Source organism: Chrysemys picta, chromosome 2, assembly GCF_011386835.1.
Source record: "Chrysemys picta bellii isolate R12L10 chromosome 2, ASM1138683v2, whole genome shotgun sequence".
Classification (NCBI taxonomy): domain Eukaryota; kingdom Metazoa; phylum Chordata; order Testudines; family Emydidae; genus Chrysemys; species Chrysemys picta.
In genome coordinates this window covers 184686689-184708511 of record NC_088792.1, presented here as the reverse complement: position 1 = coordinate 184708511, position 21823 = coordinate 184686689, and the positions used below count along the sequence as shown (strand labels likewise).

General features: G+C 41.8%; 1 protein-coding gene across 13 annotated transcripts in view; it reads right to left on the bottom strand.

Annotated features, from left to right (window-relative positions):
• The window catches only part of CDKAL1 (CDK5 regulatory subunit associated protein 1 like 1), a 790609-nt gene that overhangs the window by 290221 nt on the left and 478565 nt on the right, over nt 1-21823 (bottom strand). For 10 of the 13 annotated variants that reach the window (XR_010597970.1, XR_010597971.1, XR_010597972.1 and 7 more), the window contains one exon: nt 4631-4693. The exons of the other annotated variants lie outside the window; for them this stretch is intronic. Coding sequence is in view for 7 of the 10 variants with exons in the window: in XM_005281387.4 (XP_005281444.1) it covers nt 4631-4693 (63 nt within the window). In the remaining 3 variants the exon portion in view is untranslated. The remainder of the gene's footprint in view (nt 1-4630; nt 4694-21823) is intronic. 13 annotated transcript variants of the gene reach the window in all.

Below are 21823 nucleotides of genomic sequence, written 5' to 3'. Positions count from 1 at the left end.
GTAATCCAGGAAGAGGGGAATCCCCACTGCTTCTAGGGAAAGTCCATTGTGTTTTGCCCAAGCATTTCCACTTGGCTTGGAAATAGCACCTAGTGGAGTCCTTTCTGCTGCTGGAGAGGATGTTCTGCACGTCTGATGAACATGCCCGTTCTAGAGAAGATGCCCATCCAAATACAAGGCTCTGAGGTGAAGCACCTGTGGATTGGGATGGATGATGTTGTTGTTGTGTTGTGTGAGGAGATCAAGGAGAGTAGGAATAGGGATTGGGGGACAGACATACGTACAAAGGAGGTTGCGAAACCAAAATTGTCTGGGCTAGTAGGGAGTGATCAGGGCGACTGTCGCTTTGTCTCATCTGATCTTGTGAAGCATTCGTGGTAGGAGCGGGAGAGGAGGAAAGGTGTAACTGAGTTGGTCCGATCAGGGGAGGATAAGACCATTGCCCTGAGAGTGGTGTCCCAGGTGCATTTTCTATTGAATGGGGAGGCAAAGATGTCTCTGGTCAGAGTTCCCCATTTGCTGAAGGTGTCCTGTAGAATGGTGTCATGGAGTTCCCACTTGTGGTCTACCACGAACTATCTGCTGACCGAGTCTGCAATAACATTCTGTGTCTCTGGAAGATAAGGGGCAAATAACAATCTAGTAGGGGATGCACCAGTTCCAAAGGGTGACTGCTTCTGAGCATAGTCTCGTCACATCTGTTGATGTAGCACAGTCATGGTATTTTCTGACATGAGAATATGATGAGAACAGATGAGTGGAAGAAAGGCTTGGCATGCCTTCCTTACTGCTTGGAGCTCCAAGGAGTCCATGTTCTCTCTGGCATGTATTCAGACATGTGCGCTCCCCATCCTAGGAGGAAGGCGTTGGTGATAATAGTCTTGTTCGGGGAGAGGGGTAGGAAGGGAATCCCTATGCAGATCTGACCTGGGTCCCTCCACCATTGGAGGGATGAGATTACCTTTTGGGGAACTGCTAGCTTGAGGTCCATGGTATGATGATTGGGCGAGTAAACTGTCTGGAGCCACATCTGGAGGCAGCCAAGGTGAAGTCGAGCAAAGATGGTGATGTATGTGCACAAGGTCATGTGGCCCCGGAGGGATAGACAAATCCTGGCCATTACCAAAGGATTGTTGACTACGCGAGTTATGAGTTCTTGCAGACTCTGGAACCTGTCTCGTCGTAGGTAGGCTCATGCCATGATGGAGTTGATGGTGGCCCCTATAAAGTCTAGGCATTGTGTGGGGTTTAAAGTTGATTTTTTGGCATTGATACTGACTCCGAAGGAAGAAAGGAAGCTGAGCAACATGGAGCTTGAAACTTGGGCCTCATGTCTGGACTCTGCCGCCCGGAGCCAGTTGTCAAGATATGGGAACATGAGGACGCCATAATGCCTGATGTGGGCTGCCACAATGGAGAAAACCTTGGTGATAACTGGGAGGAGTGGCAACTCCAAAGGGAAGAACTCGGTATTGGAAATGTTGTGAGCCGACTGTAAACCTCAGGAAATGTCTGTGGGCTGGATGAATGTCTATGTGAAAATAGGCACCCTGCATATTAAGAGCCATAAACCACATACCTTTTTCTAGTGAGGGGATAATCACTGCTAGGGTGACCAGACAGCAAGTGTGAAAAATCGGGATGGGGGTGGGGAATAATAGGAGCCTACATAAGAAAAAGACCCAAAAATCGGGACTGTCCCTATAAAATCGGGACATCTGGTCACCCTAATCACTGCTAGTGTGACCATACGAAACTTGGGCTTACCCTGCAACAACAAAAAAGGACACGGACTATGCCAGGTTCTGTAGGGCTGAATCTGGACACATTGTGCGTATTGGGCTCTGAAGAACATATAAAGCTTGCCAAATTTAAGTAGTTTTGACCCATCAAACTATTATCACAACTGCTTTATCATCTTTTAACAGCAAGGTTAGTGGTTTTAAAGGACAAGTATGATTTGTGAGAAAAATATTAGAAAAGCTAAGCATTCTCTACAGATGGGAGAGTCAAAGCTTTTTGTCAGTACAACACTGAATCACTAAAATGCAGAGTGTAAAGGCTTCAATGGCATTCTTTTTTGTCAACACATGCTTTTAAATTCAATAAAATATTTTAAGTGAGAATGGTGTAGCTGAAGAACTAAGAAAAATCCTTAATTTTTAAGTTTAATTTATTTAAAGCTTTGCTTACTGTGATAGCCTTCTGAGAAACACATCTCATGTTTATGACGGTCTCAGGAGAATATCTATCTATCTATTTCTATATATCCTATTGCAGAAATAGTAGTGCTGTAACAAGATAATGCACCTAAAACAAAAATATGACATAACAGTCAGTGTTCAGCCACCAAGAATGCTGGATTTTAAATCTTTAAGACCCATGCCCTATATAAACACAGGCACAAAGGCAAGTATTTCAGAAATAGGAATAAATTGCTCAGAAATGGATCTCTGTATTTCTCCACAGAGGCCTATATAAACAGTTAAAAAAAGAGAATTTGGTGAAATCTGTTTCTAGAAAAGCTATGTAAAATTGTAAATTCTGGAAGACGTTAAGCACATGTCGATAATAGGATCATTCACAGTGGCCTTTTAATAAGCAAAGTATTTGGGGAGTTCTCCACATAAAATTATTTGATTTTTTTTTTTAACCAAATGATGCATTTTAGAAATTACATTTTTCACTTGAAAACTGTACATTAGTGTCACATAATATAATTAAATATGCTAATGTTTAAAAATATACTTTTCATAATTCACATTTCATCCAACCCTAGTTTAAGTGCAGCAATTAGTGTTTGTAAAATTGAAATCTTCATTTACAAAATAGAGTTTTGAATCACATTGCAGTTGGTTGTTGGGTGTCGCGTGTTGGTTCTGATGGTGTTGCTGGCCTGTGATATAAGAGGTCAGACTACATGATCCCTTCTGGGTTTGAACTATGACTGATTTATCTGAACTATCTATACAATTTGGATTCATGTGATTAAAATTAAAAACTAGGATATTAGAATGAAGGGTTAAATTGGAAACTAAGTGCATGCAGCCAGAACACTTGCAGCTGGTTCTCTAGGCCCATTGCCAACGGGGAGAGAATTGCACTGAAGAAAACCTTCATAGGCAGAATTTTTAAAAAATGGGGAGGGAAGAGTCTCCCCTTACACTTCCATTTCTTTTCTTGTTCCTTTTACTCTTTCAGGCGCACACATGCATAAATGGAGCAAGAATGAAAGTGCCAAAAGAGTAAACCTTGTTAGCTTTAAAAATCACTCATCAAGCAATTCTGTTACTTTTAATAATTTATTAAAGGTCCTAAAACAAAGATCAAAAGGAAATATATCTAAGCATTTATATTCAGTTCCACATCGCTTCATGACTAATTTGTAAAGGAGTGTATAAGTCTTCACAACTGAAGCCAAAATCATTTGAGGATACTTTGATATAATGCCACAAAGGATATGAACAGGAAGGCAGCAGGAGTTACAAATGGCCAAGCTCCATTAAGAGTGCTAATAAAAGAATAATGGAATTTCCTTGTGCGATGAATTAAAAAAAGTGTTTAGCACAGGAGAATTTAGACAAGAAGAAGAGTATCAAAGCTTTTGGCTCTTCAGTTGCTTCTCTTTATTAGATCTTAATTGACCTATTATTACATTTACCTTAAACTGCTCCAGCTTTAAAATGCAATACTCCCATCAGAAATCCTGTCACTAATTTCTTTTACTCATAACATTTGTCAATTTCCACCAGCCCTTAACATCTGCACTATACAGACTATACAAATGATAGAAGTCTGTCTACAAAAAAGACATTTCAAAGTGAAGGATGTAACTTGAAAATAATTTCAATAATTATATATCACTGTTAATGCTTTTGAAAATTTGTCAATGCTCGAGGTAATTGGTTGGTATGGAAATATAGTAACAAACTGCATGAAGTTATTCAAGAAAGAGTGCTCTATTTCCAACACACATTTATTTGCTCCACACAGGGTCATAACGTACTAGCAGGACAAGACAGATGTCTCACTATTACTTCTTAAAAATTCCAATATTTTCCAAATTGCACAAATACTTCACAAAACAGCAACACCACAAAAGTAGATCACATATTGCTGACAAATGCTTAAAGGAACAAACTCATGAATTATTAGGTGTATTTTCTTCCTCAGAATGTCCAGCAGGCTTTCTATTAACAAAGCAACCTCCTCCAATCATACCTCCAGAATCAAGGTAATCCATTAGTGTCACATATTTCAAGGCTTAATGGGCATAACAAGCTAATCAATGTACTCAAGAGGAACAAGCTTAAAAAAAATGTATCAAATACAACAAGTGTTGATTTTTGTAAGATTCATTGTAAATCCATATATTATATTTCTGGAAGGTTAGTGAGAGCTGTATGTTTCACAAATACCAAATCCAGAAATTTAGTTTCAGGCTTAGGCATGAACAAATATATCCCTATACATTTAACATATTACAATTAAAAGAAAGTTAAGATACCTTAGAGACACTTCAAGAGCTTCATCATTCCCTTTCACCTTTATGCTGATCAGACAAGATAGTTATCTTAAATGTTTGAAATTGTTCTAAACAAAAAATACTGCCAGTGTATTTTTTTCTTACCTTATGATCATAAGGACTGTATGAATGAAATAGTTGGGATAGATCCTTTGTTCTTTGCTTTTTCTGCATAATAATAATAATAATAAAGAAATGTATTAGAAAAATTAAAGGGCAAAAGAAAGGAATGGCAGACTTTAAAATACTTTATACAAGCATAGACATGCATGATCTGCAGACTTGTTAGTGGAATTGCAGGTGTGGAGTATAGATTATGCATGGTAAGGATATTTAATATCACAAGAAAGAGCTAACTTATTCTTCAATAATAATTTTAAAGGTGTTAACTTAAAAAAATAAGGCACGTGTATATACATCTGTAATATCATTGGAATGTGTGAATATCTGAGATGCATTTTAAGTTATTTACAAGAAATCATCTATAATGTTTTGGAACATATAGTATTGAAAATTAGGCCCCAAACCTGGAAATATTTATTTATAATAATTCAAGCATTTATTCATAGTCTAGTTTTACAGTAGAATAGGTTTAATGGCAGTTTAAAGTAGCCTCATTTATTATTTTTATTATTCTTTTGGTGTTAACACTGCTGTAACCTTGAATGTGGACAATTAACAGATGCTATGATATTTAATGCCCCTAACAAAATCTTCTGTAACTGAAGATATGGAGCAGAGAGAGATGGGAAGAAAACAGTCACTATGGGCTGAATCCAACTTGGACTGAAATCAATGAAAGACTTTCCACTAAGTTTAATGGAAGTTAATCAGACCATCTGTAGGGAAAATTAAATACAACCTTTCAGCTGCATCTAACTTGACAAAATGGTGCTGATTGCAGTTGCCTTTATATTTAATATAAAAATGTGCCTCACAGAGGCTACAAATCCCATTATGCAAAGTTCCATTTTGACCAAAGGAGCAAGCTCGCTGCTTAGAAAAAGATGGATCGTTGTGTATTCTAAACTTAAGTAATCCAGGGGCATCTACATGCTACATTCTTGAACTCTTAGGTTGTATTTTGACCTGTAGACTGCATTTAAGTCAGACAAGTTCACCATCTAGTTAGATGGATATATTAATGTTTATACACTTTGGACCCTAAACAGGTGGCTGCATGACTGCAATATTTATTTTAAGCAACTGGAATGTAGTAGGCAATTTAGGTTATCTTTGATGATGCAACAGGAAAATCCCTAATTATTTCCCATCTTGGCACCACTTTTATTTTCATTTAAAAGTGCAAATACAATGGCTTCATATTGCATGTGGTAATTCTAGTTGCCAGGCCAATACAAACTTATGAAGGTACCTGCAGCTATGATGATTAGGGTCACTAAAGTTATCAAACAAATAACTCTTTTTCTGTGAGGTCAGTAATTCTGTTTTAGTTACCAGCACTAAAGAGTCAAGTGAATAATAAGCTCTCCCTCTTTAAACAAGCATGGTAAATGATGGTTTTCAGAATAAAAGTGGGGCATCTGTATAGCTGATACTGATTAGCATAAGTAATACCTAATAAGAAGACAGGTTTCAGAGTGGTAGTCTGTATCAGCAAAAAGAACGAGGAGTACTTGTGGCACCTTAGAGACTAACAAATTTATGTGGGCATAAGCTTTCGTGGGCAAAAAAAACACTTCATCAGATGCATGGAGTGGAAAATATAGTAGGAAGATATATGTGTATATATATATATATATACACACACACACACACACACATATATACACACACACACAGAGAACATGAAAAGATAGGGGTTGCCATACCATACTTTTCTAGTGATAATCAGGATGGCCCATTTCAAACAGTTGACAAGAAGGTGTGAGTAACAGTAGAGGGGGAAATTAGCATGGGGAAATAGTTTTTAGTCTGTGTAATGATGTCCAGTTTGCAAATTAATTCCAGTTTTTTTGTTAAAGAATTGTGACTTTTAGGTCTTTAATTGAGTGTCCAGGGAGGCTGAAGTGTTCTCTGACTGGTTTTTGAATGTTATAATTCTTGACTTCTGATTTGTGTCCATTTATTCTTTTGCGTAGAGACTGTCCGGTTTGGCCAATGTACATGGCAGAGGGGCATTGCTGGCACATGATGGCATATATCACATTGATAGATGTGCAGGTGAACGAGCCCCTGGTGGTGCAGCTGATGTGATTAGGTCCTATGATGGTGTCCCTTGAATAGATATGTGGACAGAGCTGTCAACAGGCTTTGTTGCAAGCATAGGTTCCTGGGTTAGTGTTTTTGTTGTGTGGTTGCTGGTAAGTATTTGCTTCAGGTTGGGGGACTGTCTGTAAGCGAGGACTGGTCTGTCTCCCAAGGTCTGTGAGAGTGAGGGATCATCCTTCAGGATAGGTTGTAGATCCTTGATAATGCGCTGGAGAGGTTTTAGTTGGGGGCTGAAGGTGATGGCCAGTGGCATTCTTTTACTTTCTTTGTTGGGCCTGTCCTGTAGTAGGTGATTTCTGGGTACTCTTCTGGCTCTGTCAATCTGTTTCTTCACTTCAGCAGGTGGGTATTGTAGTTTTAAGAACGCCTGATAGAGATCTTGTAGGTGTTTGTCTCTGTCTGAGGGATTGGTATGGCAAGCCCCATCTTTTCATGTTCTCTGTATATGTATATTATCTATCTATCTACCTACCTACTGTATTTTCCACTCCATGCATCTGATGAAGTGTTTTTTGCCCATGAAAGCTTATACCCAAATAAATTTGTTAGTCTCTAAGGTGCCACAAGTAGTCCTCATTCTTTTTGCTAATAAGAAGAGTTGTTCCTCTGAGACTGCTAATGAGCTAATCGGTTTCTCTATCACTAAGATTAGTGATCTCTAAGATAATTTTTTCTAGTTGTAGTTTCTTCTTCCAGCTGTACAGCAATACAGTGTGTCTTCGCCAAAATAAGATCTCCTTAGCATGGGATTTTTAGCATCGGGTATACCAAGTTTTTTTCCCCCCAAATTATTAAATAAAAACCTTGGCTATCTCATCAGATCCACCAGTTTGGATTGCCAGGCATTCCAAATGTCTTCCCTGTCAGTTATTCAGAGAAATATGATAAATTGGAAAACTGTAGCTACATTATAATTTACTAAGTTCCTTAATAAAATCTTAATACATAAGTATGCAAAAAGTAAACAAACAAACAAAAGATTAGTCAAACTTGGAAACTTCTATCAGATTTCATAGAAATATCTGGAGAAGATATAATACTTATTTGCCCGTATTCGTGACAGTCCTTCCCTCCTCTCTTCTTACCCCGTCTTTTCTAATGCTCATGATGTGCTTTTTATTATATTATTGTAATTGCTTTAAGAAAACCAACAACATTACATGACAGAAAAGCCAGCTGCAGCCCTTTGACTCCTGGCAAACTGCCATGTGTCCCTCAGTTAGGCAAAGCATGGATGCCCTCTCTTACAACGTGTATGCATGCCATCTAGCACTCTTTCATTATAGGACATGTAAGCTTCTTTCTTCACTCACAAAAGTAGACAATTTTTTTTCCTCTAAGGAAAACAAAATGGTTATTACAAAGAGGGTGGAGGGAGCTGCACAGTCACTAAAAGAGAGGGGCAAGGGAAGATGGCACACAAAGGTTTGGGAGTCAGAGGGCTGGAGGAATGAAACAAGATCCTGGTGTGTGAAATGTGCTTGGCCTACAGAAGCCTGGTGTGTGCTACCCTGCAGTGATAGCTCTTGATCCACTGACAAAAAACTTAATTCATGCAGAGTTATGGTTGCTCAATGGAATCCCATGCCCTTCCAGAACATGGAGTTCAGCAAAACTCAAATTTCTGAAAAACAAGGAATAAACCGTTAAGGTATGCCTCCCAAACCATGTCTCTGGCCCCCGCTTCCCCCTTCAAACCAGCCCCTCCACTCCAGACGGGGTAATATATAACTTAATTCTGCATTTTCTGTTTTTCAGAGGTGTCACAATAACTCTTTGTTTCCTGATTTTCGAAGTTTAAGTTTAGCCATTCTTCACATTCTAGAAGGCCACGGGGCAACCTTAACTCTGCATTATCGAAGTTTTGGGGCAATTAATTTCCTTGGTTTTTTTTTAAAGAATTTCTCAACAGGCCTATTTATTAGAGCTCAGCTCTCCCACTCCACTGCCTCTGATACCTTGGCAATGATTACCCTGGCCACAGAATGCACTGGCTGCATGTTAGTTCCTTTGTTGACTCTGCATCATCTCCTTGTTTCCAGTCTCTTTGCCTGTACAGCACAGCCTGATTCTCCCTTCCCACCTGTCCTTTCCATGGAGAGGCAGGCATCAGAATGAGATCCACAGGCTGAGGATCTGGGGAGAGAATGTAGGAACAATGCAGGGACATGCACTGAGTCAGTGAGGGCATTTTCTGAAGGGAGGGGAACAGATATAGGGGGGACATGAAAGGACAAATGGTCCAGTGGTTAGGAACTGGAACTTGAGATACTTGGAAGCAATCCCCTGCTCCGCAAGAGATTTTTTGTGTGACCTTAGGCAAGTCACTTGTGCAAGAGTGCCTCTCTGTGTCTCAGTTTCCCCATCTGTAAAAATGGGAATAATTGTTACTTCCCTACCTCACAGGGGTGCTTTGAGAATAAATAAATTACAGATTGTGAGGCACTCAGCTACTACAGTGACAGAGGCCATGTAAGTACCCCTCATTGATTGATTGATGTGGGGATTTTAGGGGGCAAAGCTGAAGCCACCCCAACATCGTCTACGGCATAGCTCTTTCTTGCACTATTCCAACACTCCCCCTCACTGCTCCGATCCTCATATTCCATACCCCATACCCCAGCTGCTCAGACTCCCTTACCACTGCTCCAGCTCTTCCAATGCTCCTGCCATCACACCTATTGTTCTGAGTCCCCTTCCACACAGGACTCCACACAGCCCTGCTGCTACACGTGCATCCCTGCTGCTTTGGGTGTCCCTGTCCTGGCTCCACCTTCTTCTGTGTCATTCCATGCCCCGAGAAGGCCAAGAAGAGCTACCTTCATGGGGCTGTGCAGCGTGCACGTACCAGCTGGAGGCAAGAAGGGACAGGAGAGTGGAGAGTGTACGGGAAAGTGGCTCTACACACCCAACTGCAGTATAGGAGGTTCAGAGGTGTGAAGTGGCCCATGCATCTCAGTGAAATGTTCTCAGCAGAACAGAACACTCCAAGGAGAGGAATACAGCCTAAAACAATAGCTCTGAGAGGTGTGAACTGCTCCATTCACGTCAATGGTTAATTCCCCCCTCCCCCCATGTCAGTGCTTATGAGCCTGTGCTAGGCACCTAGCATACCTGTTCTCAACTCCTCCCCACAGTCTCAGTAGCATGGCCCAGATGCACAGTGATTTAGGTACTCACTAAATCGAAAATTTAGGTCCCACTGAGATTCTCAAAACTCCTGCTCAGCAGCTATTACAGGGTAAGTCCAGCTTTACTCCTGTAGCACCCGTCACACATCTTGGGATGGCACATGCATTGTTTGGTCAGGACTAGGAACTGCCAGGGTCTTGAGCATGCTCAGTGAGGACAGAATCGTCAGAGATTTTTCTCTGCTAAAATCTAAGAAGTTTCTACTGAGCATGTGCAAACTGTAATATTTTAAAGCCTTATAATTTGGCCAAATTTGGGCAGATTTCCACAGGGACAGCAAATACTTAATGGTCTCAATCATATTTCATCAGTGCTCAATGGCCCTTATACACTCAAGCAGAAACATTTTCAGACTACCACAAATTCCTGATAGCATATATTTTAAAATTAAAGACTTACCGGTAATTAAATATTGCAGCTTTTAAATATTTCCCAAACATGCACTCAAGTGACTACATATTCTCAGAGATACTCAATGGCGGTGTGAATATTTTTCCTAATATATATATCAGATGTTAGGCAGAGCTAAAGCAGACAATGTTATTCAAACTAAAACTCTGGTTGTTTTTAGCTTCCCCCAAAACCAAATGAAAAACACAACAGGCAGCTCTCAGAGATATTTCTGCAGCTTCTGAAAGTATCCATTTATTACAGAAATTAGATATGAAACTTCATTTTAATGTGGGCCTTTTTATAATTCAAAATGCAATTAGAACATATTTAACTAATATCCTCTCCCCCACTCTATTCAAGGCATTATTGATGCTCTAGATGAAACCATATTTTTGGTTTAATCCCACTAATGCATATTTATTCAGGTTACCCCAGCAGTGTAACAGCTGTGGTAGATGAATCAGCACAGTATGGAATAATAATACATCTCCTATGACCTGATCTTATGAGGATTAAACAATATCATTGCCCAAATGCTGTTAAACAGTATAGTTTACAGCTCTCTTCAATATGTGAGTTTAAGGTAGAATTGCAGTTGTTTGAGATCAAGGAGTACATTTAAAACATTAACATGAAGAAATCTGTACTCTCCTTATATATCTTCTGTCATTGGCTGCTATGTTATTAAAACATCTAGACATCAATTATACTATATTAATCACTCCCCTGCCTCATAAAAATCCATATTTTGAGCAGTCTTTTTCCTTCCATAAGTTCTCAAAATCTGTTTTCATCAAATAAAAATAGGTACTGCATACAAACCTAATGCTATCTTCTATCAGAAAGACAAACACAGTGGTGGAATAGGATATATGGCCCTCTGGGGAACACACAGGAAATATGTCTCCTTCAGTTTGGAAGCAACAGCTCACCCTGTGGAGCTGTCTGCCTCAGTGCTGTACAAAATGGTTAGCATTTTGGAGGCGCATGAGACTGCCAAGACACAATCAAGCATGATGAAAGGTGGTGCTCTCTACTGGGGAAGCAGTGGTTTTGGTGTGCTGTGAAATTCTGATGAATCCTGGACAAATTTAATTTTAATCCTATAGTTCTTAGTCTACAGTACTCAAAGGACCAAGTTTTATGGAAGCGATGAGATAAACTCAATATGCCTTTTCAAAGTACAGATACAGAGGCATTCAGATACAATGGTGATGAGGGCCATTTTAAATCTAGGTGGAGGGGGAGTAATTCTTCACTTCTTTCTTTTACTACCAACTATAAACTTCATGTTATTTGGTAACTGCAACTGAGGTATTTTCCATTGCCCTCTTTAGCTGGGAAAAACATGCAAGCACCTGCTGTGAAATGGATTAAAACGTTGCTGCACTCCTGATGTATGTACTGTAAAACTCTGTGTGCATGTGTGTGGTAGGGAAGGAGGGGTTGTTCCACACAAAGACCAAGTAGTGCAATTACCGCTGCAACTTTCTCACTAAAATATCCCATGCTAGTTGAAGGAATTAGTAGCTTCTAAAAAGAATAACAGTTTTCAACAATGATCATACAGAACTGACATGAACTACAGAGCAACCTGAACTGTGTAATATTTTTGCAATGACTACTACAGACAGCATAAGTAGCCAGTATACAGTACGTTTAATATTAAAGGAAAGATCCTGGTGATTCCATCCAGAAATCCAAAACAATAGTGCCAAGATGCAGGGAACTACTTCATCCTCATTGGTTTTCCTTTTTCCCCATATTCATTTTTGAGCAGTAGTGAAACACTTTGTAATGCTTAGATCAGAAGGGACTGAGACCTGTATTCTCTATTTCTTTTTTTACAGGAAACACCACATTATTATAGAACAAAACAGGTAGCGTAATAAGAAACGTACTGAAGATACTCGATAATTCTTTGAAAGCACGCCTTTATTTTTAAATAAAGCAGTAAATTATAATATAAATACTATAGTATGGATGCTAGCTATAAGAGTAAAATATTTGTGAAACAGATTAATAAAATTTCGAGAGAGAAATATCTATACAAATCTAAACCAGTATATAGATTCCTTTAGGCCCAATTCACTGTACATTGAAATAATATGTACACAACCACAGCAATGCTGCATTATGATGAAAATAATCAACTAATCATCCCCAGGTATGTCTAATAACTCCAAACACCCACCTGTGCTGGCTGGGTGAGAGGGAAGACTTGCCGCACCTACTTTACAAGGCTCCTGGTTTCAGAGCCTTAGAGGAACAGTTGTCTGGATTTTTCCACACCTCCCCCCTCCCAGACATTAACTGTTCCCTGGGACCAACTTACTTTCTCCCAGTGACACTTCATTTGGTTCTCTGGACACATGGAACTGGGTAGTTGACCTTTCAACTACCGCCTCTGGCCTTAAAGGGCCAGTACCCCATTACAGATGCCTCAGCAATGCATTTCCATACCAAAACATGTTTGGATTTCTTTACAGTTTAACCTTAATTCAGTTGCTTCTTTGGGGATAACTGCAACATTCTTCAGATGTTTTCACCCACGGTTCCTTATATGTACTCTCAACCTTAACCATTTTACATAGCTTTTTGAATAAATAATAATGATCAGAGTAGGTCACTCCCCATTTTGAATCCCATCACAGGTTCCCATTTGGATCATTGTATTAAAAAAATCAGTTGTGGTTCAAAACAAAATAACTATTCTCTCAGCTCTACTCATGATTGGTATACTGTTACCTTAATAAGTAGCCTGTGTTGGGACGTGATGCAGGATTGCTGCTCCACCTCCTGTTTTACCCTGTGTGCTCAGACCTGCAAGGGACCTTCTACAGTTCCAAACTCCAGCCTAACAACCGAGAGAGGGGAGTTTGGAGTAGCCGGAGATCCACTCCAAGTTAAATTGCTCACAGGTGCTGACACTCCAAGCCAAATCACAGTATGGTAAATTGACAAAGTAACTCAGAAAGGCTTTGGAACCACTATAGCCAGGATTAGAGTTGCCAAGTGTCCGGTTTTTGACTGGAACGCTCGGTTGAAAAGGGATCCTGGTGGCTCCGGTCAGCACTGCTGACCGGGCTGTTAAAAGTCCGGTTGATGGTACTGCAGGGCTAAGGCAGGCGAGTCCCTACCTGTCCTGGCTCTGGGCTGTGCCGCAGAAGCAGCCAGGAAATCCGGCTTCTCGGCACCGCACACTGCCCCCACTCCGAGCTCTGGCTCCGCACTCCCATTGACCAGGAACCACGGCCAATGGGAGCTGGAGAGGTGGGGGTGTTTGCCTGCGGGTGAGAGCAGCGTGGGCCTACCCACCCCCGCCTAGGAGCCAGACCTGCTGGCCACTTCCAGTGCACAGCACATAGCCAGGACAGGTAGGGACTAGCCTGCCTTAGCCCTGCTGCGCCGCTGACCGGGAGCCACCCGAGGTAAGCCCGTGCCCCAACCCCAGCCTTAAGTCCTCCCCAATCCCGGAGCCCCCTCCTGCACCCGAACCCCTCATCCCCGACCCCATGCCAGAGCCCTCACCCCCCCTGCACACTAACCCCCGCCCCAGCCCAGAGCCCACTCCCACACCCTGAACCCTTCATCCTTAGCCCCACCCTAGAGACCATACCCCCAGCCCAGAGCCCATACCTCTCCTACACCTCAGTTCCTCGCCTCAACCTGCAGCCCCCCCCCGCACTCCGAATCCCTCAACCCCACCCCACCCCCAGCCTAGGGCCCCCGCCTGCAACCCAAACCCCTCATCCCCGGCCCCACCCCAGAGTCCGCACCCCCTCTTGCATTCCAACCCCTTGCCTCAACCCGCAGCCCCCTCCTGCACTCTGAATCCCTCAGCCCCACCCCCCCAGCCTGCACCCAGTTCCAGAGCCCTCACCCCTCACACATCCCAAACCCCTACCTAAATCCACAGCCCCCTCCCACACTCCAAATTCCTCAGCCCCACCCCCAAGCCTGGAGCCCCTTCCTACACCCCAAACCCCTCAGCCCCACCCCGGAGCCCACCCCCCCAGTTAGAGCCCTCACCCCCTCCCGCACCCCAATCTTCTGCCCCAGCCCAGAGAAAGTGAGTGAGGATAGGGGAGAGCGAGCCACCGAGGGAGGAGGAATGTAGTGAGCAGTGGGTGGGGCCTCAGGGAAGGGGATGGGGCATGGGGCAGGGCCTTGGGGAAGGGGCAGGCCTAGGGTGTTCGGTTTTTTTTGCAGTTACAAAGTTGGCAACCCTAGCCAGGACATATTTTTAATCATTTGCATGCAGATTTGAATGTTTATTCCTTCAAATTCTGTACTTATATTATGCCACAAATATGCACCAAATCATCAAAACAACCAAGTTACTATGGCCTGAAGATAATCTGCTGTTGTGAAGAACAGAACAAGAAATTTGATCAAAACCAATGAACCACCCTTTTTGACCTCGAATTATTCTATATGTCATCCTAGTAGAAAAGAGGTTAGAAAACTGTTCCGCCCCAGTCAGATTACAGAAGTTTTTGATAAGCTTGTAACTTACTTTTACCATGATCCTATGACTGTTCCCTGCAAGGTCTGAAAGGGCAGAAGTGATAATGCAAATAACTTTCTACAGCCAATTCTGACATCATTGCAATAAATCATTTTTATCAGCATTGCTAACACCAGGTGGTGTTATTCCTGCCTTGCCGATCACACCTATAATGAAACAGACTAAAATTCATTTCAGGGGTGGCTAGGGTTTTTGACCTAACCTATCTACTCCTGAATTACTATGTCAAAAATAGACTCACTGTTCTGGTTTATTTATTGATGTACATGAACTTCATTATTCATCTTTGCTTTTCTGAGAACACGGTTTTAAAGTTTTTGTCTGATACGACAGACAACAATGTATAATTTGATATTTTCAGCATTACTTATTCATATATCAGACTGCATTTTTTTCAACTCACAACATAAGTAAAAAGCTATATAGCTGCATGTTATGCTTCCTGTATTCTTACAGTGCCATATTTTTACAAACACTAATTTTTTTCTCAATAAGTTTAAGTTTACTGTTTAAACGAGGACCCATGTATTGTAGTGACACCATGAAGGGGAACGGGGGGAAGGGGCAGGGGTAAAAAAAACCTAATGTGTCTTTAAAAAAATAACATTGATCTAATTTGGGATCACAAATACTAAAATGCATTCATGATTATGGCAACATTGGTGACTCCATAGTTAAGGTTGAGTTTTGCACTTAAAGCAGGGATTTAACCTCTTTCTTTAAAATTACAGCATTTACTCCCCAAAATTACAGCACTTTCTCTTTGAGTACAGAATTAATTTTCTGAGAATTTACAAATAAATCTATTAGTTCATGAAGTAGAATTAATTAAAAATGGGTCTTTTAAGAAATTTAGCACCCAGCGTCAGATGTTTTCCCCCCCTAATAATCTCAGTAACAGAATATGCTCTTCAAACCTCTCATAGGGATGGTCAGGCGTCCGGTTTTCTAACAGAACGCCTGGTTGAAAAGGGATCCTGGCGGCTCCGGTCAACAACGCTGACTGGGACGTTAGAAGTCCAGTCGGCAGTGCAGTGGGGCTAAGGCAGGCTCCCTGCCTGCCCTGGCTCTGTGCAGCCCCCGGAAGCTATCGGCATGTCCCTGTGGCTCCTAGGCGCAGGGGTGATCAGGGAACCGCGGACAACGGGAGCTGCGGGGGTGGTGCTTGCAGGCTTGGGCAGAGCCCCCTGGCCCTCTGACTAGGGGCTGCAGGGACATGCTGGCCACTTCCGGGAGCTGCACAGAGCCAGGGCAGACAGGGAGCCTGCCTTAGTGCTGCTGCACCACCGACCGGGAGCCGCCTGAGGTAAGCGCTGCTCTGATGGAGCCTGTGCCCCAAACCATCTGCTCCAACCCTGTACCCCCTCCCACACCCTAACTCCCTCCCAGAGCCTGCACCCCTGCACCAGCCATGAGCCCCCTCCTGGAGCTTGCACCCCACACTTCCTCCTGCACCCCAACCCCCTGCCCCAGGCCTGAGCCCCCTCCTACACCCCAAACTCCTCATCCCTGGCCCCACCCCAGAACCCATACCCCCATCCGGAGCCCGCACCCCAATCCCCTACCCCAGCCCTGCACCCCCTCCTCATCTTAACTCCCTCCCACAGCCTGCACCCTTGCCCCATCCCTGAACCCCTTCCTGGAGCCTGCATCCCAAGCCTCCTCCCGCACTCCAACCCTCTGCCCCAGCCCTGAGTCCCCTAACACACTCCGAACCCCTTGACCCCAGCCTGGAGCCCCCTCCTGCACCCCAAATCCCCGGCCCCACCACAGAACCTGCACTCCCAGCCGGAGCCCTCAACCCCTCCAATCCACTGCCCCAGCCCAGTGAAAGCAAGTGAGGGTGGGGGAGAGCGAGCAACAGTGGGACGGGGGATGGAGAGGGGGCGGGGCCTCGGGGAAGGGGCGGGGCAGAGGTGTTCGGTTTTGAGCGATTAGAAAGTTGGCAATCCTAACCTCTCATAGTTAAAAACTCACTGAAGTCTTGTGTATGTGCTACATTCGTTTTTTAAATTTAAGATTAATGGTCATTTTTCCTATTATTCTTCATAACTGAAAATGTATAATGGCTCCAGGTATTGCAGGGACAGTGGGATGTAAGTGTGTGGACCCAGGATAACCAGAGGTAGGAGCAAGAGGCAGGGGGAATTTGGAGCATATGTGGATGGGAAATTTAGGGAGGGACAAGAGGCAGAGGGACTTTGAAGAACAGGAGAGAGTGGGATACTGTGGTGGACATTCCAGCTGCTCGATCATGTTCTGAGGGGAAAAAGCAGTAGTAAACTCAGTTTAACTGGATGATATATTCTGGCTGTTTTGTGCTGCTCCAGAGTGGGAGCAAGTAACCAGAGTATACTGGTTAATCTGACCATGACAGTTACAATTTAAAAAAATGATTTAAGGTTGATACTTTATCGTTTCAAATCATTAGAAATACGGTAGCACTCCCTTTAAGTTTCTTGTTTAGTTTAGTTCATATATCTAACTTTTTAATTAAAACAAAACCAAGGACTTTCTCAGACAAAAAGTATGTTAAAATGAAGTTAAGGCTGAGAATACATATCAGTAATTTAGAGTAAACTACAGTCAGGGATGTTGCAATTATCCCAAAACCAAGCACTACAAACACAGGAAATTCAATATTAAGGTTATACTTAAAAAAAAATCCAAATATGTTAAGGTGTAAAAAAACCTTAACTCTGCTCTGTAGTGACACCATGCGGGAAAGGGAGGGGATGAAAAAAATCGAATGTCTTTAAAAATCCATTTAGTCTAATCTGAATCCATAAATACTAGCATGCGCTAAACATAATTCTGTGGTTTTTGGATTAAAAAATGGTAACTCATGGGTTTGATCTAGCATGGCAATTTTTGTGCTTCTTTTTGTGTAATATACCTGATGTACATGGGATTATTATTATTTTTTCAAATGAATTCAATACAAAAAGCAGATAGAATACCACAGGCTGCTGGAAGAGGGCATTTTCCAAGCATGATGCTGTAACCAAACAGAAAACTTGTCTCATTTAGTGTTTCGTTGAGTGAAAAGTATTTGACTAGTATGAGGGGTTTTTTGTGTGTGTCAGGACAATCGCAGATTAGCCTGACATCTGGGTAACAGATAAAGCAACTGCTCTTCAGACTACCAATCTACCATATTGGGACGTATACCTGTATGGGACTATAATGAATAGTAAACTAAATATTGTTGTGTTAATTAAGCAGTTAGGCTGGTATACAGAGTATCCAAGCCCAGGATCAATTTGGCTACCATACTCTCTTTTGCTCTCTTCATGGTGCGCCCCCAAATTGATCTGTTCAGATGTCAGACAGTGGACTTGGATGCTTTCTGTCATCCTGAACAGACGAAGGATTGGCACAACAGTAGTCACCATGAAGGAGAAAGAGGGTTTAAGGGGGTATAATATGACACCAAATGAAGGAGGAAGGCAATAGCTAATATCCATGTTTACCAGGTTTCAGAAAGCCATGGAAAAAGAAAAAAAGCCTTGTGCCTAAGGGATTGCCTAGTCTTGCTGTTTTATCTCAAATGATCTGCTCTATTATTCTGTTCTCTCTCTACTTCCAGTTTTTCAGCAATTCCAAATTCCACATGGATTTTTAGCATGTTGACTTGACGTGCATGTTCAGCAACCAAATCAGTGGAAGATATGAGTTCCCAATCACCCAGTGACCTGAACAACTGTGATGGCTCTGAAGGGGCTGCACTTGGAGCTCTAAAGACAGATAAAGTGCAGGTGGTGTCATTCAAAGCCCACTTCAGGCTGTGTTAGTGTCATCCTTTTCTTCCAAAAGGAGGCCTTGCGGACGACCAGACCAGTAACATGATACGTAAATGATATACATTCATTCTCTTCCATGAGATATAAAAAAATAAATACAACCAAATCCAAAAGCAAATACTGCACTTTAAAATTGATCTGTTAAGCAAAAATTAAACCTGAGTTAAATCCAGAGTTCTGCAGTGTTTAAAAAAGTACAGTGCATTGCAGGAACTATAAGAAGACTTCTGGGACTGGCGATTTCACTGTCTGGTGTTCATGAGGACATAATCATCAGTTAAAATATAGGGAATATCCCTTTTTACAGATCCTAATCAATTATTCTTGGGATTTTTCTGCCTAAAATTTATCAAGGTTTTAACTTTTTAGAAATATATTCAAGAATCAGTGCATTCTACTCATACTGTATCTAAAGGAATGACTATCAGTAACAGTATAGATAGAGACTGAACCAACATACTCAACCTCAATTAAAAATTCCATATCTCAAGGAAGCCAGGTATTAAATTAGTACATCTTTACCAATCTGAGCAACATTATTAATATTAGACCTGAGTGGAAACTTATTTCACGGCCTGTTTTGAGTTGCAAGCGTATTTCAGGTTTATCATGGGAATTCCAGCAGTGCCAAAGCCTAAACAAACAGGTTTTACTGTTCTAATGCACACATCTGATTTCAGAAATTATGTTAAGGACAATACTCCCAAACCTTCTGTAGTTTGTAACCAGTCTACAAAGTGCTGCTGAGTCTTATCAATGAACCAGTTCTGATCAGACTAATGCCTTACATCAAACATAAGACCAATAATAATAATAATAAAAAAACTAATAGAGAAGATATTTATTTGCTTCATTAATTTTAGCAGTCTGAAACTGTGTCCTGTTTACTATGTAGTTTGTTATCTGTAACTAAAGTGAGTAAAAGACAGATGGGCCAAATGAAACCCATGTCTTTCTTGTGAAAGGGTGGGAGGTTTCATAATCTCAATCGAGATCCAAGTTTAACACCTGGACTCAAATCTCTTTATTATGGTATGGACTGAAACCCCCATATCTGAACACACTGACATACACAAGGCCATAAGTACAACCACTGTGGGATGAGAGGAACACACAACCCTCAACTTTATACTGTCTTGTCGATGTCTCCCTTAAAGCCTCAATCCAGCAATGACCTCATTGTATTTACTTCAAAGGGACTCCATGCAGGCACTGTGATATGTATTTGTGTGTGTAGCTCATAACAAGTTCAGAGCTTACCCCTCCCCCCATTTTATTTAAATCATAGGGTCAGAAGGGACCATAAGTGTCATCTAGTCTAACCCCCTGCCCAAGATGCATAATTTGTTGTGTCTAAACCATCCAAGACAGATGGTGATGAAAACCTCCAGTGAAGGAGCTTCCACATCCTCGCTAGGCGGTCTGTTCCATTGTCCTACTGTTTTTTCAGTTAGGAAGTTTTTCCTGAGATTTAATCTAAATCTGCTGTGTTGTAGTTTGAACCCATTGCCTCTTGTTCTGCCCTCTGTAGCAAAAGAGAACAACTTTTCTCCATCTTTTTTATGGCATCCTTTCAAGTATTTGAAGACTGCTATCATGTCCCCCCTCAATCTCCTCTTTTCCAAACTAAACATTCCCAGTTCCTTCAGCCTTTGCTCAGATGGCTTGCATTCCATCCCTTTGATCATCTTTGTTGCTCGCCTCTGGATCCTTTCCAGTTTACATCCTTTCTATACACTGGTGACCAAAATTAGACACAGTTCTCCAAGCAGAGGCCTAACCAGAGCTGAGTAGAGCGGTACTATCACCTCCCGTGACTTGCATGCTATGCCTGTTAATGCAACCTAAAATTGCATTTGCTTTTTTTGCAACAGATCATATTGCTGACTCATGTTGAGGCTGTGACCCACCACAACTCCCAGAACCTTCTCAGAAGTGCTACTGCCAAGCCAGTTATTCCCCATTCTGTATTCGTGCATTTGGTTTTTCCTTCCTAAGTGTAGCACCTTACATTTGTCTTTGTTGAATTTCATGTTGTTGTCTCTAACCCAGTTCTCCAATTTATCAAAATCCCTCCGAATTTTAGCTCTATCCTCCAAAGTGTAGGCAACCTCCCCCCACACCCAGCCTTGTGTCATCTGAAACTTTGATCAGCATGCTCTTTATTTCTACATCCAGGTCATTAATAAAGATGTTAACACTGTACAGATCCTTGTTGAACCCCATTTGAGACCTCTCTCAACTCTGACATTCCATTAATAGTTACTCTTTATTTGTGGTTGTTTAAAAAATTATGTATCTACTTAATGGCAGTTCCACCAAGCCCAGTTTCTCCAGTTCACCTATCAGAATGTCATGTGACACTGTGTCAAAAGCCTTGCTAAAGTCCAGGTATATTATGTCCACCGTATTCCTCCTATCCACCAAACCAGTTACACTGTCAAAGAAGGAAATCAAGCTGGTTTGGTATGATTTGTTCTTAATAAATCCATGCTGGCTGCTAATGATTACCCCATCCTCCAGGTACTTGCAAACTGAATTCTTTATATGTTGTTCCAGTAGATTCCCAGGCATCAGAGTCAGGCTGACTGGTCTGTAGTGCCCCAGCTCCTCCTTTCCCCCTCTTTTAAAGACGGGCCCTACATTAGCCCTTCTCCAGTCTTCTGGAACCTCTCCTGTTACCTATGAGTTAGTAATATTATTGCCAGTAGCTTCAAGATTTATTCAGCTAATTCCTTTAGTACCCTGGGATGAATAGCATCCGGCCCCACTGATTTGAATTCATTCGAATTGCTCAGAAGAGCTCTGACAGGGCTAAATAAAGAACACATCTGCATCCTTTCCACTTTATTGTCTGTAGTAACTTTGCTAGTCATCTGGTCACATGTAATTTTTGTGAGAAGACTGAAGCAAAGTAGGCATTGAACAGCTCTGCCTTCCTATCGTCTTCCATTAGCAGCTCACCTTTTCCATTGAGCAGTGGACTCACACCGTCCTTGATCTTTGTTTTTTGTCTGATGTATTTGAAGAACCCCTTCTTGTTGTCTCTAACATTCCTTGCCAGCTGTAAATCATTCTTTGTCTTGGATTTCCTGATTTTGTCCCTACACACTTGCGCTGTTCCCATGTATACTTCCTTGGTGATAT